Source organism: Rhinopithecus roxellana, chromosome 12 (assembly GCF_007565055.1).
Source record: "Rhinopithecus roxellana isolate Shanxi Qingling chromosome 12, ASM756505v1, whole genome shotgun sequence".
Taxonomy (NCBI): Eukaryota; Metazoa; Chordata; class Mammalia; order Primates; family Cercopithecidae; genus Rhinopithecus; species Rhinopithecus roxellana.
This window is the reverse complement of record NC_044560.1, coordinates 84,261,641-84,279,383: the sequence shown is the minus strand read 5'-3', so window position 1 is coordinate 84,279,383 and position 17,743 is coordinate 84,261,641. Positions and strand designations below refer to the sequence as shown.

Here is a 17,743-nt window from a genome sequence, read left to right as displayed (position 1 = left end):
ATATCAGCGCAAGAGGCAGGAGGTGGGAGTGATCCCAGAATTCAGAGGAGAATGGATTAATTCCATGGAGGAATTCATGAAACTGAAACAAGGGCATTACCAATTACTTTCTACCTATGCTGTCAGTCAGAGGTGTGACTGTCTTTAAAGCAAACACAGAAAACCAAAAATCTTACTAACCAGATCTCTTACATGACTACACCTGACAGATGATGCTTAGTATTGACTAGGTACATGATATTAAAAGATGTAGGCAGAGAGGGCCTAGGATGATGAATTTGTAACCTTTTTATGTAAGAAATGCTTGAAAGAACAGAAGGGATTTGGCCTGGAGGAGAGAAGATAAGACTGTGGTCATGAGTGACGACCTTCATGACACCAGGAGCATTCTCAAGCATTTCCTCCTAAGCTAGCACGCGCTGCCTTTCACTGGCTCATTAGTCCTCACAGCAGCACTCTGAGGTAGGCGTAGGATCCTTATTTCACAGCCAATGGAGCCAAGGCTTAGAGAGGGACAATGACTTGCCCGTAATTTACTCAGTGATAGAGACCAGTCTCTAAGCCAGGTCTAAGCCCATGTCTCTGCCTGTTAGACAAATCTGATTGGTCTTGTTTTCTGTGAGTTTAAGGAACAGAATGAGGATAATTGGGCCGAGATTAATAGAAAGACAGATTTTGGGCTCATTATATAAGGAATCATTAATGAGCCATCCAAGGTGGGAACAAACTGCTTCCAGAGTAGTGAGTTTGTCACTGGAAGTATTCAAATAAATGCCAGAAAATCATTGGGTGGGCATATTATAGAAAATATTCAAGCACTGGTAAGAGATCAAACCAGACTTCCAATCCTGTAATTGTATAATCTGCAGTTCATTATCGACTCATTGGGGAATATTTTACCAGGCTGTAATTGGAAGGAAATAGCCATCATCTAAAAAATAAAATTTTAGCCTTCATAGTAATCTTTCTATGTTAGTTATTCATTTTAAATAAAATAGATGTTTCTTAGCATATTAACCTAAAAGCAGGGAAAATGTAATTGTGTAAAGGCAGACTTAAATATTTAAAATTTAAAAGCACAGAAACTTAATTTGATTGAATCATCAACTCATTCCTCCTAGTTATTCATAGATTGTGAGGGAAAGGGGTTTTTTCTAAGTTCTCAAACACGGATGTGAGGGGCCATCTGGCTGCGACACCTGTCACCCCGTTGATTGGCAGAGTTGATTCCGCTGATCTGGCTGGCTAGGTGTCCCCTTCCTCCCTCACTGCTCCATGTGCGTCCCTCCTGAACCAGTGTTCTGGGTCAAAGAGGACGACCATCCCATACAGGAGGGCCATCCCTCAGTCAAGGGCATACGAGTAGCTGCGTTCCCCTGCTAGAACCTCCAGACAAGCTCTCAAGTTCTCAGACACCTTTGCAATTGGAAAGACGAATTCCAAAAGAAAGGAAATGTTTCCATCTCTACAGAAAAGCCAAAGCTGTTTAAAAACCTTCTTTCGGCCGGGCGCGGTGGCTCAAGCCTGTAATCCCAGCACTTTGGGAGGCTGAGACGGGCGGATCACAAGGTCAGGAGATCGAGACCATCCTGGCTAACATGGTAAAACCCCGTCTCTACTAAAAAATACAAAAAACTAGCCGGGCGAGGTGGCGGGTGCCTGTAGTCCCAGCCACTGGGGAGGCCGAGGCAGGAGAATGGCGTAAACCTGGGAGGCGGAGCTTGCAGTGAGCTGAGATCCGGCCACTGCACTCCAGCCTGGGCGACAGAGCCAGACTCCATCTCAAAAAAAAAAAAAAAAAAAAAAAACCTCCTTTCAAGTGAATATAGGCACTTAATGGAAATTTTCTAACTTACTGGTATAACTGTGTCTCAAACAAACAAACAAAAAAAAATCATTGGTCCTTTCTCTTAGATGGCCCCTGCTCAGCTCTGAAGTTTATTATGTAGCTGAATTATGGAGGACTGAGTAGTAAAGACATGTGTCATAGTCAACTCTTGTTCATTAAAGAAGGTTTATCCTGGTTTAGTTAGCATTAGAACCACTAGTAAGAACATGAGCTTGAGGCTGGGTGCGGTGGCTCGTGCCTGTAATCCCAGCACTTTGGGAGGCCGAGGCAGGTGGATCACCCACCTCAGGAGTTCGAGACCAGCCTGGCCAACATGATGAAACCCCATCTCTATTAAAAATACAAAAATTAGCCAGGTATGTTGGTGCACGCCTGTAATCCCAGCTACTCGGGAGGCTGAGGCAGGAGAATCGCTTGAACCCAGGAGGCAGAGGTTGCAGGGAGCATAGGTCACGCCACTGCACTCCAGCCTGGGTGACAGAGTGAGAATCCATCTCAAAAAAAGAAAAAAGAAATGAGCCTGAGTGGACCAAGACCCATTGTGAACCAGTTATAAATCACCTTTTCTTTCCCACCCCCCCCCGCCGCAAGATGGAGTCTTGCTCTGTCGCCCAGGCTGGAGGGCAGTGGTGTGATCTCAGCTCACTGTAGCCTCCTGAGTTCAAGCAGTTCTCCTGCCCGAGCCTCCCAAGTAGCTGGGATTACAGGCACGCGCCGCCATGCTTGGCTAATTTTTGTATTCTTAGTAGAGACAGGGTTTCACCATGTTGGCCAGGCTGGTCTTGAACTCTTGACCTCATGATCCACCCGCCTCAGCCTCCCAAAGTGCTGAGATTACAGGTGTGAGTTGCCGTGCCTGACAATGTATCTGTTTTGACTTTTCCATACTGTATAATTAAGCACAAGCAATTCCTATTCTGTGGTGATACTATGGATCTTTAACATGAAATATGAGCATCTTCATAAAGTTTTATGCAAAGATACTTAACAAGTGTGCTGAAATCATTTTTAAAGTATGTATCACTCATATCCCGCTGGGCTATGCTTTATATTAATGGACTTGTTGCAATAAAGAAATGGCTTTTTCTTTCTTTTTTTTTTTTTTCTTTTTTAGGAAGTTCCAGGTTAAAGGCAACCTCAGCTCACAGGGCAGTTGGTGGTAGTAGAGAACAGCCCTGGGAAGGGGGCGGGAGAGAGTTACAGAAGTGAGGAGATGAAGTCTTGCAGGTCTAAGACAAAGAGACAGCTCATGAGAGATGCTGTTTGAAGTGGAAGAGAGGAAGTCCACTGTGGTGTGGTTGTGTATAGGCACCTAATCTCACTTTCTGGAGCACTCTGTTAGGTCTTTTAGGGGAAGGCTAGCAGGCCCATGGGAAGGAGAATTAGGAAAGGTTGTCCACAGAGAGACAGAGGGTCTATGATTTGGTGAGGATCAGATTAGATAAGGAGCTGAGGCCTGATTTTGAGAGCACCCAACTCAGCAGAAACAGCAGAGAAAATCTCAGCTCTGCCTAGCAGCCTTCTTAGCAGAGAAATGGAATCTCTACATATTTCAATGCACTGACCCCAGATAACCTAACCAGTCTGAATAGTCAAATCTACATGATCATGTTTACTTGGGGTTCAGCCCCCACATTCCCTTGGCATCAATTTCTGGGGTTCCGTGTTTTGACATTTCACAGGGCTCTTAAAATCCCTCCTCTAAGGAACCTCATAGAAGCTTCATTTAACCTCTGTTGATCACACTGAAAGCCCTATACCTAGCTCAGCTTCTTGTCCTTGTTTTAGATGTCACCTTGAATACTTTTCTCCCTCAAACTGAGTATTAACCTTATTTGTTCAAATCAGTATCGACCAAGGTCTTAACTCCTGGAAGACAGAATTCCCGTCTGTTTAACCAGGTTAACTGTTCATAGCACGGTTGGGAAATTAAGGAACACTGCTAGCTGATTAGCTGCATGCGTTGTTGTAGAACTGACTATACTCATACTTGATGTGTCCATTGAAACTGTGCCACTTTTAAATGGGTCACTGAGGGGAAGGGACTGCTTGGTTTGCATTGTCGCTTGGCCCCACGGAAAAAGCCAGGCGCGCGCAGTCTGAGTCCTTGCTGTCCCTCCCTGGGCATGGACTCTGGTTCTGATCTCCCCTACTTTGTTTTCCTACTCTCTCTCATGCAGAGACAGGGCAGGGCATTGTTCATGCACTGACCGACCTCAGCAGCCCCGGCATGACCTCAGGGAACGGAAACTCTGCCTCCAGCATCGCCGGCACTGCCCCCCAGAATGGTGAGAATAAACCACCACAGGCCATTGTGAAACCCCAAATCCTGACGCATGTTATCGAAGGGTTTGTGATCCAGGAGGGGGCGGAGCCTTTCCCGGTACGGACTACTTCTTTTCCCCTTTTTTTTTTAAGTATATTTTGGATGTGTCTTAGAATATTTTTACATTTCCATGTAAAATTTCTGAAAATGTGAACAATTTGCTCTTTCCTTGCTAACTTCCTCCCCAAAAGAATACAGAGCCATTTCTTTCTAGGATTATCTTTCCAAGGTCCAGAAGGGGCGGGTCAGTGATCAGGAATGATTGGCAAGATCCTTGGTTAGAAGTTTCCACACACAAACTCAGGTGTATCCCTGCCTGATGATGTGTGAACCCTTGGTTAAAACAGACTTCACTGTGGGATATTTGGTGAGAGATGATGGGCTTTGGGAAATTAGATTTCATTGAGTTTTGAATGCCAAAACCTCTGAATGGCAAAACTTCGGTCAGTTAGGAACAAAAGAAACTGCACAGAACAGAATTCTCAAGATACGTATATCAGAAATGAATGTGAGGGAACAGGGTCACAACCTGAAGCTTGTTTTCTGGGGACAGAGCCTTGAAAGGGGAGTTGAGATTGAGGGGCAGTCAGAAAGGTCACAATGGGAAGCCTAAGACGTAACAGGAAATATCCAAGAGCCACGAAGATGGGTTATTAGACCAAAGCACCCAGAGCTGCTTCTGTGCATTGTGGACTGGAGACAGTGGTGCTGCCCTGTGGGTGTGGAGGAGCCCAGAGCCAGGGGCACACCAGCTTCTGTTTTGATGAAAAGTATCTGCCTGTTGGAGAGACACCTTTCTGGGATACCATCTGCCTTTTCTTCATTCTTTGGTTCCATGAGTGGTTTGATTAGTCCCCAGAAGATGCAGAGCTTCATTAACTGAGATGGGTGAACTGCTCCTGTAAAATGCCAAAAGACACACAGCTTCTTATCTTCTTCCCCACTGGAGGTTGTCCAAGGCCAGTGGCAAAGAAATCCACCTGGAACACCTGAGCTAGAAGTGGCTCTAGCTCTGTTACATCCCTTCCCTGTTAGACTGGGCCTCCTAGAGTAACACGAGAAACCACCTGATCTCATGGGGTGGAGGCAGATTGCATACCACCCCCAGCATCGCCCTAGAGTTGGTGCCACGTGACTGGCTACCAGGCTGCCTAAACAAAGGCCATAAAACGAGATCCAAACATGTAAATAAGCTGCTCTGGGGTTCTGACAACTGAGAGGTCATTGGCTCTATGGCCCAGGGTCTGTTTTTTCCTGCTGTCCTCTGTGGCTGCCTGTACCTCTGGCTTGGGTCAGGCATTGGGGTAAGATGGAGAACAGTGAAAAGTCAGAAAACGGGTGCTGAGTCTCTCTCTTGCATATGTACAGCCTCACACAGACTCCACTCTGTCCTTGCCTGGAGATGTGTGGGCACTGGGTCTTGGTGCTTGATCTGGCACTGTGGGAAACCTGATCTCAGCCTTAGACTCTTATTGGAATAGATATTTTCCTATCTCCTGAGCCATCTATTGGTCCCGGACAGAAGCCATCCCTTTACTTTGCCCATTAGCATCTTACCTCGTGAGCCAACTAGCAAAATAGGGCCTTGAGCCCGGCACACTTGGATGATGACATGGGGGAAGGTTTGAGGAGGGCTGGTCTCTGTGCCTGGATACTTTATACATGTAATTGTGATGAGGATGGATAGCAAGGAAGCCTCTCCCACCTGACCCTCATGGCCTCCATGTCACCTGTCCTCTAGGTGGGACGCTCGTCCCTGCTGGTGGGGAATCTCAAGAAGAAGTATGCACAGGGGTTCCTGCCTGAGAAACTTCCACAGCAGGATCACACCACCACCACTGACTCGGAGATGGAGGAGCCCTATCTGCAAGGTGGGCATCTCAGACCCTGAATCTCTCAGCCTCCCAACGTGGCTGGAGAGGCAGGCCTCCCACACTTCCCCTCTTGGTGTCCTCAGAGGAACCCTGAGCCAGCGAGTCTGTAAACATTTCCCCCAGCACCTCGGCCTCCTTCCCTCAAAAACAGGGATAGGGGAAATCAGGGGAACCATGTGTCCTCTGCTCCCCAAGTCCCCCTCCGGCCAACCACAGGATTCCAAAAATGGCTTTTCCTGTGGGAATCTTTGGCAAGTTTTAGGCGTGATTGTAGGAGCGGCCCCAGGCAAGTCCTGCCCTTCGTCCCTACCTTGAGACTGGGGCCACGGCAGCCAGCTGCATAGATCAAGGTGGGGTGATGCCAGCGGAGCAGCTGTGACAGCATCCAGAGTTCCTGGGGGCTCCTGCTTTCTTCCACAGTCATTTGATGCTGATTCTTCCCCACCTGTGTTTTGCCTCAGACTCAGAGCACTTGGAAGAAAAAATGTCAAGTATACAAGGGGCATCCCCAGACAACCCTTGAGTACATTCCAGGGGTGAGAACCACTTTCCACGCTAGACTGCTGCTGCATGTCACAGCTATAGGAGCAGGAGGACCAGGCAGGATGGAGTAGGGATGCCCAGCGGTGGGGCTGGCCACAGTGCTGCAGGAATTTCTCATTCTCCACCCTACCCATTTCTGTACTTTGCAGAATCCAAAGAGGAGGGTGCTCCCCTCAAACTCAAGTGTGAGCTCTGTGGCCGGGTGGACTTTGCCTATAAGTTCAAGCGTTCCAAGCGCTTCTGTTCCATGGCTTGTGCGAAGAGGTGAGTGGCCCCAGCCCCCTCCGTTTCCTCAGGACTGCACTTTATGTCCCACCTCCTGCCATTAATAGTCTACCCCAGGAGGCCCATAGGGGTGGTTTCTCCGGTTTCCTAGTTCCTCGACCCACCTGGAAGCAGGATGGCATCCCTAATTCAACAAGCATGAGAAGCCAGAACCCTAAGAGCAGGTGGGAGAGAGCAGCAGGGAGTCGAAGGAAAAGCCGCAGTGCTGGGCCCCACTGGCATCCATTCGCCTTTCCTAGCCTTGACAGCCCCTGCCTTGTTAGGGTAAGCCTTGCCCAGAACCACAGCTACAGCATTCCCTTGGTGAGGTCTCACCCAGCATAGAGCACTAATGGTCATCATAAAAACCACTGTCATTTCCCCGAGAACCTGCTGTGTGCTAGTCACTGTGCCAGTCAATTGATACGATTATCTCATTTTCAAAATAACTCCCAAGCCAGGTATTACTACTGTCCCTTTATACAGGTTATGAAGCCAAAGCACAAAGGAGCAGTAGTGCCTCAAATGACATAGCTAATAAGCCATGGGCCTGGGGATTTAGGCTTGTCCAGTTCTAAAGCCCTGTGTGGTCTTTGTACCACAATGGAAGCAGCAGCTGACCTTGAAGCCCTGAAATCCCAGAAGAGAAGAAATCTCTAGGTCCCAGCAGAGGTGCTCTGCATGCCAAGCTGGAGTTCAGCTATCTTCAGCCCTCATTCCCCTCAGGTTGTTGGGGCAGCCAGGCCACTCCCCAGCAGGACAGTGGACGGTAGTTTCCTGGCACAGGACATTTACAGTGGAATAAGTCAGGTGTGAGCTCTCACCCTGGTCCAAGTACAGGTGTCATCTCAAACATTTTACAGACATTATCTCATGTTGTAAGACCAGTCCTAGAAAGTGAGTGGTATTAACCCCAACTCCAGATAAGGAAACGGAGGATCAGGGCTTAAGTGACTTAAACCCAAAGTCACACAGCTAGTAGTTGGTGATGGAGTTAGGATCTGAACCAATAGATGGACTCAGATTTGTCAGACAGCTTGCTGTGCTCATTGTGCCTACAGCCCATAAGCATGACAACTGCTCTGACATCCCCTGTTCCCCTGTCCCTGAAGGTACAACGTGGGATGCACCAAACGGGTGGGACTTTTCCACTCAGACCGGAGCAAGCTGCAGAAGGCAGGAGCTGCGACCCACAACCGCCGTCGGGCCAGCAAAGCCAGTCTGCCACCACTTACTAAGGATACCAAGAAGCAGGTAAGAGGTCGGCAGAGCCTGAAGCTCCATCCCCGCAGTCCCCACAGTTCCCTTTCATGGCCCTCGACACCATGGTCCCCTCCAGCTGCTGACTTCAGCGCACTCTGCTGTGCTCTCATTCCTTGTAGACCTGTCCAGTTGAGCTTTCTGCACCCCAGTAGGTCCGTTCAGTTAGACCCACGGTGCTTACAGGGTTCCCTGCCCCCTTCCTTGGCCTTGCCCCAGTATCACCCCACTTTCCAGTTTGCCTCTGTCCTTGGCTTCTGGGGCCACGGAAATGGAGTCTCCCCTGGGCTGCTCAGGTAACCTCCTGCCTTACATGGAGGGCTGGGTGAGAAGGCAGCCTCCACCCTTTGTTTTGCCACCTTTTTGCCTCCCCAAACATGAGGCCACAGAGTTCTTGAAGATCTGTACCAGGAACGTGGGTTGTTAAACATTTTTTAGCACCAGCTGTATGCCAGAAACTCTGTTAGGACTAGGCTCTAAGGACACAGTCTCGCCCTAAAGGAACTCCACAGCATGGTGTGATGTTTCATAACCTTATCTATAATTTTGCCTGTTGTTTTTGTCTTAAACCTCCTTAAAAATGGTCCAAAGCTATGGTCCAAAATGTACATACAGAAGAAATTTTACATGCCATTTCAAGTGGCTCTATGATCACCTCCTAGAACTCACAGAGCCCTGCTTTAAAACCCGTGTCTAGAAAAGATAATTGCAGTACTGTGTGGTACACACTACAGTACTGAGAGGGACAGCATGGAAGATGCTGTTAGATCTGGGAACTCAGAAGTGTAGTAGGCCAAGTAGAAAAAGGAGAAATACCTCCTTTGTCCATCACTGCTGCTAGAGATGGTTTGTTCCCCCATCCTGAAGAAAACTCTCTGCTCCCAGCCAACAGGCACTGTGCCCCTTTCGGTTACTGCTGCTTTGCAGCTAACACACAGCCAGGAAGACTCCAGCCGTTGCTCAGATAACTCAAGCTATGAGGAACCCTTGTCACCCATCTCAGCTAGCTCATCTACTTCCCGCCGGCGACAAGGCCAGCGGGACCTGGAGCTCCCTGACATGCACATGCGGGACCTGGTGGGCATGGGACACCATTTCCTACCAAGTGAGCCCACCAAGTGGAACGTAGAAGACGTCTACGAATTCATCCGCTCTCTGCCAGGTAAGACCCTTGGAAATTCCATGTCTCCCTGGAATAGCAAGGAAAGAGAAAATGAGACCCTCCCACCACCAGGAGGATTAGGTAGTTCAGTTAATGACTCAGGTTCAGGAACTGGGGTGCAGAGATGAGTGAGATGAGCTCCCTGCCTATAAGAGCCTGCTTATATTCAGCATAGAATACAAACTATAAATATCCCATAGCTGTAATTCTGTATATTTTCTGGCATGGTAAGTGGTCTGTGTGAAATACAGAGATGATAATATAATTAACTGTCTCTCTCCTGGGAGAGATTAGGATGGGAATCAGGTAGAGTGTAGGATATGTGTCAAGAACATCAAAATTAAGAAAATAGGCCGGGCGCGGTGGCTCAAGCCTGTAATCCCAGCACTTTGGGAGGCCGAGACGGGCGGATCACGAGGTCAGGAGATCGAGACTATCCTGGCTAACATGATGAAACCCCGTCTCTACTAAAAAATACAAAAGACTAGCCGGGCGAGGTGGTGGGCGCCTGTAGTCCCAGCTACTCAGGAGGCTGAGGCAGGAGAATGGTGTGAACCCGGGAGGCGGAGCTTGCAGTGAGCTGAGATCCGGCCACTACACTCCAGCCGGGGCAACAGAGCAAGACTCCGTCTCAAAAAAAAAAAAAAAAAAAAAGAAAATAACCAGATGTGGTGGCTCACATCTATAGTCCCAGCACTTTCGGAGGCTGAGGTGGGAGGATTGCTTGAGGTCAGGAGTTCAAGACCAGCCTGGGCAACATGGTAAGACATGTCTCTACCAAAAAAAAAAAAAAAAATTTAAGAAAATGTAAACTAAATGACAGTAGACAAGTATGCCTTTGTTGGATGGAGAAACTGCAGGAGGACGCACATGCAGAGGCATGAAGATAGGGAAGTCTATGGCATGGCCAGACATGGCACAGAGCCCTGCATGGTGGAGCCCTGCGTGGTGGTGAGGCCCAGGATCTAGGAGCCAGCTGTAAGAGGCAAGCCTTACATCATTCACAAATGCCTTCAGTGGGGCCTGGATGCATGACTGTTTTTCTGCCAGTCTCACTCATACACCAACCAGGTCAGGTATTCATGGCAACCACAAGCCTCTTTCTCAGAGACTGCAGTTTGGTTAAGAGCACAGACTTCTGAGTCACACAGAACTGGGGTCAAATTCTGGCTCTGTGACTTAACCTAGTATGTTATCTCCTCATCCCCAAAATTGTTACTACACAGTTGCTGTGGGTAAGGAATTCAGGAGTGGCTTCCTGGGCAGTTCTGCCTCAGGTCTCTTATGAGGTTGCAATTAAGATATCAGCCAAGGCTGAGGTCATGTGAATACTGAAGAGCTGTGGGATCTCTTCCAAGGTGCTTCACTCACGTGATTTGCCCTGCGGGCTGGCTGTTGGCAAGAGGCCTTGGTTCCTGTCTACATGGGCCTCTCCAGAGGGCTGCTCGAGTGTTCCCATGATATGCATGGCAGTGGGTTTTCCCCACAGGTAGGGATCCAAGAGAGCAAGGTAGAAGCCACTGTGCCCTTTATGATCCAGCCTCCGAAGCCACGTACTGGCATTTTCACAATATATATATTTTTAAATTTCTTTTTACAATATCTTATTGGTCACACAGGTCAGTCTTATTGTGTGAGGAGACTCACAAGGGCATGAACTGGAAAGCAAGGATTATTGGGCACCATTTAGAGACAGGCCATGTAGTTCACCATGGCCCCCAGAAATTTGTGTTCCTTCCTCATGCAGAATACCCTCACCCAACAAATCCCCAACAGTTTGGTCCCATGGCAGCATCAGTTTGAAGTCCAGGCTCTCATCGTTGAACCTAGGTCCAGGCATAAATGAGGCTCCTGGGGTCCAGTTGGAGCTCTTCAAGTATAGGTCCCCTCAGTCTGAAGATCTGAGAACTACAGAGAGAGGCTATCTGCTTACTTCCACAAACCCAATGCACAGTGGGACACACACAGGATAACCATTACAGACATGCCCATCCAAAAAGGGCAGAAAGAGGGAGTGTACAAGAGTCGCTGATCCATTCCAGTTCCGAAATCCGCTAGGGTTTATGGTGGCATTTCCTCAATTGGGACTCAAAGCCCAGGAGTGATTTCTCTCTTGGCTCAGCCCTCTGAGTTCTCCTTCCTTTTCTGTGAAAAGTAGCCTGTATTTTCAGTGTAGTCGTTTTCTCAGCCTACTTCCTGCTTTTATGTTATATTACCTTTGACTCTTTCTTTTGTTTTGTTTTGTTTTGTTTTTGAGACGGAGTCTTGCTCTGTCACCCAGGCTAGAGTGCCATGGCGCAAGCTCAGCTCACTGCAACCTCCGCCTCCTGGGTTCAAGCAATTCTTGTGCCTCAGCCTCTCGAGTAGCTGGGATTACAGGCATGCACCACCACGCACAGCTAATTTTTGTATTTTTAGTAGACATGGGGTTTCACCATGTTGGCCAGGCTGGTCTCAAACTCCTTACCTCAGGCGATCCATCTACCTCAGCCTACTAAAGTGCTGGGATTATAGGCGTGAGCCACTGCACTGGGCCTACCTTTGACTCTTAAAATGAGTAATTCAGTATTTCTTTTTTGTTTGTTTTGAGACAGAGTCTTACTCTGTCGCCCAGGCTGGAGTGCAGTGGCACCATCTCGGCTCACTGCAAGCTCTGCCTCCTGGGTTCATGCCATTCTCCCACCTCAGCCTCCTTAGTAGCTGGGACTACAGGTGCCCACCACCACGCCAGCTAATTTTTTGTATTTTTAGTAGAGACGGGGTTTCACCGTGTTTGCCAGGATGGTCTCGATCTCCAGACCTTGTGATCCGCCTGCCTCGGCCTCCCAAAGTGCTGGGATTATAGGCGTGAGCCACCACACCCAGCCAGTAATTCAGTATTTCTTAAAATAATTGTCAGCCGGGCACGGTGGCTCAAGCCTGTAATCCCAGCACTTTGGGAAGCCGAGACGGGCGGATCACGAGGCAGGAGATCGAGACCATCCTGGCTAACACGGTGAAACCCCGTCTCTACTAAAAATACAAAAACTAGCCGGGCGAGGTGGCGGGCGCCTGTAGTCCCAGCTACTCGGGAGGCTGAGGCAGGAGAATGGCGTGAACCCGGGAGGCGGAGCTTGCAGTGAGCTGAGATCTGGCCACTGCACTCCAGTCTGGGCGACAGAGCGAGACTCCGCCTCAAAAAAAATAAAATAAAATAATTGTCAGTTTTCTGGGAATCTTGTTGGGGTCCATTCCATTAGACAAAAAATACACCCAGAATTATCTTCAAGGATAAGCTGTTGTCTGCATTGGGATTCTTCTGAAGCTGAGCGGCAGCACGGACAGTGCCCTTCACATTCTTAGAAACCCTGCTGTTGAAAAGAGGATCTGTGAGGCGTGCCTAGAAAATCCATAGAGAGCCTTTGGATTGAATAGCTCTTTGAGGCATCATTTTAGATCTTTCTGAAGTCTTTAACAAAAAGATTTAAGTCACATCCTAAGTTTAATCTGTAGACCATGTTTTCTTGACTGTGCCCCGAATTTAATCTTTGCCTAGAAACCATTTCTTAATTTTAGCGTCATGTGCCATCTGGAGAGGCTGGGCATTTTTTTTTTTTTTTTTTTTTTTTGAGACGGAGTCTCGCTCTGTCACCCAGGCTGGAGTGCCGTGCCCAGATCTCAGCTCACTGCAAGCTCCGCCTCCCTGGTTTACGCCATTCTCCTGCCTCAGCCTCCTAAGTAGCTGGGACTGCATTAGCTGGGACTACAGGCGCCCACCACTCGCCCAGCTAGTTTTTTGTATTTTTTTTAGTAGAGACGGGGTTTCACCGTGTTAGCCAGGATGGTCTTGATCTCCTGACCTCGTGATCCGCCCGTCTCGGCCTCCCAAAGTGCTGGGATTACAGGCTTGAGCCACCGCACGAGGCTGTGCATTTTTAAAACCAGCAGATCCCGGTTCCTTTCTGTTGAACAGTTTTGTTTGTTTTTACCTTCTCTCTCTCCTGTTTTACTGTGAGCAGCAGTAAGAAGCCAAGCAACACCTTCCACGTTGTGTCTGAAAATCTCCTTAGCTAGACCACCCACTTCAGGAGGTACATTCAACTTACATTTCTGCCACCAACCACGTTTTTACAAAATGTTCTTTTATTTCATAATAGTGACCCTGTTTCTTCCAATCTCCACTAAGAGTTTCCTCGCTTTCCTTTAGGCCTCCCAGCAGCTTCCCCAAAGACCATGAGACTTCTACATACAGTCTCTCAAAGCACCTTAGACACTCACGCTTTCCACAAAGTCCTTCCGGCTCCTGCCTGTGGCCAGTTCCGAGGCCACACCCACATCTCTAGAGCTGTTTTATGGCAGCACTCCTTTTCCAGGTACCAGAATCTGCATTCGTTACCTATTGCCGTGGTGTAAATTACTCCAGAACTCAGTGGCTTTAAGCAGCAATCACTTGCCATCTCAATGGCCCTGTGGGTCAGGAATTGAGTGGCTCAGCTGAGCAGTCCCAGTATGAGGCTCCTGGTGTCCAGTTTCTCTTAGTCTGAAGACCTGGAAACTAAACAGAGAGGTTATCTGCTCCCTTCCACAAACCCAGTGTGAGTTTGAGGTCATATGAGGTCTCAGGGAAGACGCCATACAGGGCTGCAGTGTCTGAGGTCTGGAGCCAGAAAACCAACTTCCAGCATGGTTCACTCACACAGCGAGGTGGCCGAGGACCACCAGGGCCTTGGCTGCTCTCCAAGCGTGCCTCTCCAGAGGGTTGCTGGGGTGGCTTACTGGTAGCTGGCTTACTCTGCAGTAAACCAGACAGAAGAGTGAGGTAAGAACTGCTGTGCCCTTTATGATCTAGCCTCAGAAATCACACGCTGTCACTTCCTCAGCACCTTAGTGGACATGGGTCCACTCAGTTCACAGAGCAGGGATCTGAACACGGGCACATAGGAGGCGGCCCTGGATCGTGGCTGCTGTGGGTGAGTTGCCCAGCCTCTCTCAAGCTGCAAAATAAAAACAGCAGTGCCTTCCTCAAGGCGTGGTTATGAGGACTAAAGGAGATAATGGATGCAGATAACTAGATCTAGATGACTAGGCAGTGGCTGCCAGAGGTGAACACTGGCAGCTTGGATTGACACTGTCTTTGGTGGTACCCCCTCAGGCTGCCAGGAGATAGCAGAGGAATTCCGTGCCCAGGAAATCGACGGGCAAGCCCTGCTGCTGCTCAAGGAGGACCACCTGATGAGCGCCATGAACATCAAGCTGGGGCCTGCCCTGAAGATCTACGCCCGCATCAGCATGCTCAAGGACTCCTAGGGCCGGCGGCAGCCAGGATGCTGGCCCAGGGCGCTGCCTCCCGACTGAGAAGAGCCAGACAGACATTCCTGAGGGGCCCAGAAATGGGGCCAGTTGGAGGGCAGGGGCTCTCCCTAGGGGCGTAGCTGGTGAGGAGGTCTGGGCACCTCCTCCATGGCTCTCAGGGGCCTTTCATTTCTGTGGGAGGGGCAGAGAGGTAGGTGGCACAGAAGATGGGGCTTTATGCTTGTAAATATTGATAGCACTGGCTTCCTCCAAAGTCCCAATACTCTAGCCCCGCTCTCTTCCCCTCTTTCTGTCCCCCATTTTCCAGGGGGTATATGGTCAGGGCTCCCCAACCTGAGTTGGGTTACTTCAAGGGCAGCCAGCAGGCCTGGATGGAGGCCTAGAAAGCCCTTGCCTGCCTTCCTCCCACTTCTTTCTCCAGGCCTGGTTAACTCTTCCGTTGTCAGCTTCTCCCCCTTCAGCCTGTTTCTGCAGCAGCCAGGGTTCTCCCCACTACACCCTCTGCAGGTGGAGAGAGAGAAGCTGGGCCCCGCCGGGCCGTGCCTGCTGGCACAGACGCCTTAACGCTGTGTGTATGACTGTGTGACTGTGTGGGAGCCTGGACTGACAGATAGGCCAAGGGCTACTCTCTGGCATCTCCAGGTGTTTTGTAGCAAACAGCCACTTAGTGCTTTGTCCTGGACTCCACTCAGCCTCAGGATGGGGAATAGCCAAGAAGGGCAGCCTCAGTGCAGAGGCAAGGTCAGAAAGAGATGGCGCTTCAGTTTCCTTTCCAGACACCCCTCCCCGCACTGTGAAGTTCCGCTGACTGCCCTCCTGGTTCACAAAGAGCATTAAGAAAGCTGCGGTGGTCTGAGCAACATAGCTCAGAGGGCTGAGCCTCCTGGCCTGCCTGCCTGCCCGCCCGCCCACCCTGGGAGTCCCAGTGGTGGGGCCCGGAGAACTTCTAAGGGGAGAGAACAGCTGGAGTTTCTGTTGATGTGAGGAAGGCAGCTCTTGGCCTCCCACTCCCACACTTCTTTGCCCATAAAACTTCCTAGCAGCAATTTGAGCTACCTGAGGAGGAGGCAGGGCAGGAAGGGCGAGGGCCTGCCTCTGACCTGCCGTGTCCTTTGCAGGAAGGAGGTAGGCACCTTTCTGAGCTTATTCTATTCCCCACCCACACCCCCAGGCAGGGTTGGAAATGAAGGACTTTTTTAACCTTTGTTTTTGTTTTTTAAAAATAAATCTGTAAAATCTGTCTCTGGTGCCTTTCTCCCCTAGGAATGCCTGTCTCTGGGCCCAAATGGCTACTTTTCACCCATATGGAGACGGGTCGGTCCCTGGGCTGGGGAAGGGACCTTAAGTGGACAGCATATCCTCCACACTTTTCTGGGGCTGGGTCATTTGAGGGTGCCCTCAGCTGCAGTTCACATGGGTAGATACCAGCTTTCTTCACATGGTGTCCCTTGGAGAAGATCCAGAAGCCCTTTCTGCTCTGTGTCCCTATACCTGCCATTCCCACTTGGGAGATGACTGTTGGGCTAGCAACCTCTAGACACCTGGGACACAACCCAGACTCTCCCATCTTCCAGCACACACCTGTGGATAGAGCTGCACAGCACCCAGAATAGCCTTGGGATGGCTTTGGTTCACTAAGCACTTTTGCATGCTCAAATAGAAAATGATTAGGGCAGAGAGGAGGCATCTAAGCCTTGAATAAAGAAAGAGAAAGGGCATTCCAGACCAAGGCAGTAAGTGCAAAGGCACAAGCATGAATGTGGAAGTGCAAATGAGGGGCAGGTGAGCTGGCTGGACTAGACGTGTGTGCTGCTATGTTAGCCTATGTTGACCACATGCCTCTGAACCAGGCACTGTGTTAGCAATGAGACGGGGGTGAAGCACAGAATAACCACGTGCCCTCTTGGGTGGAGTGAAATCTACCCCACATCTATGGGGGGAAGGGAAAAAGGGCAGCTTGGCCTCACTGCTCCTCCCCCTTCATCAGGTTTTTCCTTAAGGGACCATTTCCACCTGTTAAAAATTTAGGTTATGGCTGCTCACATCTGTAAACCCAGCACTTTGGGGAGGCCGAGGTGGGAGGATTGCTTGAGGCCAGGAGTTTGAGACCAACCTGGGCAACATAGGGAGACCTCATATCTACAAAAAGTATTAAAAAATAGGCAAGGTGGTGTGTACCTGTAATCCCAGCTATTCTGGAGGCTGAGGTCAGAGGATCGCTTCAGCCGGAGAGTTCAAGGCTGCAGTGAGCTATGATTGCACCACTGTACCCCCAACCGAGGTGACAGACAAAACTCTACTTTTAAAACAAAGCAGAGATGGGGGTGGTTTGAGGGTCAGGCCATAACCTACTGAATGACAATCTCTAAAGGATGATTACTTACTTGAAAGTAACTTTCAAGAACCAACACTCACATCTTAATAACTCCTCTGGAAAGCCTATGAAAATGTAACTTTCTTGGAGGAGAAACACACTGATTAGTTGATCCCCAGAGAGTAGAACTAGGGACTGGAAAGCCTGGTGTCCCAGGAGGCAGGGAATGGCTGGCAAGACCCTGAGCTGACAGGGGAGGAGGAGGATGCTGAGATTGGGGAGTGAGCCCTCGGGAGCCCCCAGGCAAGAACGAATGCCCCATGTGCTGCCTCCTCTCCTGTTGCTGGAGTGCAGGCCACGTGTGCAGGTGCACCACTGGCCTATAGGACTCTGGGCAGTTCTTTTCACTTTCTGGACCTTAATTTTCCCTTTATGGAAGAAAATGGAAACCAGGCCCCACCTGAGTTAGTTATGTGTGTAGCAAAGAGGAAGGGAACCAAACCTACTCCTTAAAGATGTGGTGAATTTGATTCACACCAGTAAGTATCCATCTTCTTGAGATGAAAAGCTCCAACCTACTGCAAGTTTGCAGGACACACCTGCAATAGGCATTTGCTATTCCTGTTGTTTACACTTTACACTGAATTTCACAAACCTATTTCCATCATGATCCACAATTTAAAGAAATATTTCCCAACCTCATATACACACTTCAATATCTATCAACTGAAACAAACATTTCATGAAACAAAACCTACCCTTATGTACAATACAGAATATTTTCTTTTCTATTGTATTCCTTTCATATTTTTAAAATCTTGGTCATGACCCACTGAACTCATTACACGACCCTCAGATA

The 17,743-nt window shown here is 49.2% G+C and overlaps 1 protein-coding gene across 8 annotated transcripts in view; it reads left to right on the top strand.

Moving 5' to 3' along the window:
• Nucleotides 1-15,811, top strand: part of PHC2 (polyhomeotic homolog 2) — a 114,240-nt gene extending 98,429 nt beyond the window's left edge. For 4 of the 8 annotated variants that reach the window (XM_030942658.1, XM_030942661.1, XM_030942660.1 and 1 more), the window contains 6 exons: nucleotides 4,030-4,232; nucleotides 5,917-6,046; nucleotides 6,742-6,856; nucleotides 7,969-8,110; nucleotides 9,002-9,278; nucleotides 13,465-14,403. In XM_030942658.1, the coding sequence (XP_030798518.1) occupies nucleotides 4,030-4,232; nucleotides 5,917-6,046; nucleotides 6,742-6,856; nucleotides 7,969-8,110; nucleotides 9,002-9,278; nucleotides 13,465-13,670 (1,073 nt within the window). In that variant the 3' untranslated portion in view covers nucleotides 13,671-14,403. The other 4 variants (XM_030942662.1, XM_010382286.2, XM_030942659.1 and 1 more) reach the window with 2 other exon arrangements.
• Nucleotides 15,812-17,743: the final 1,932 nt, after the last annotated feature.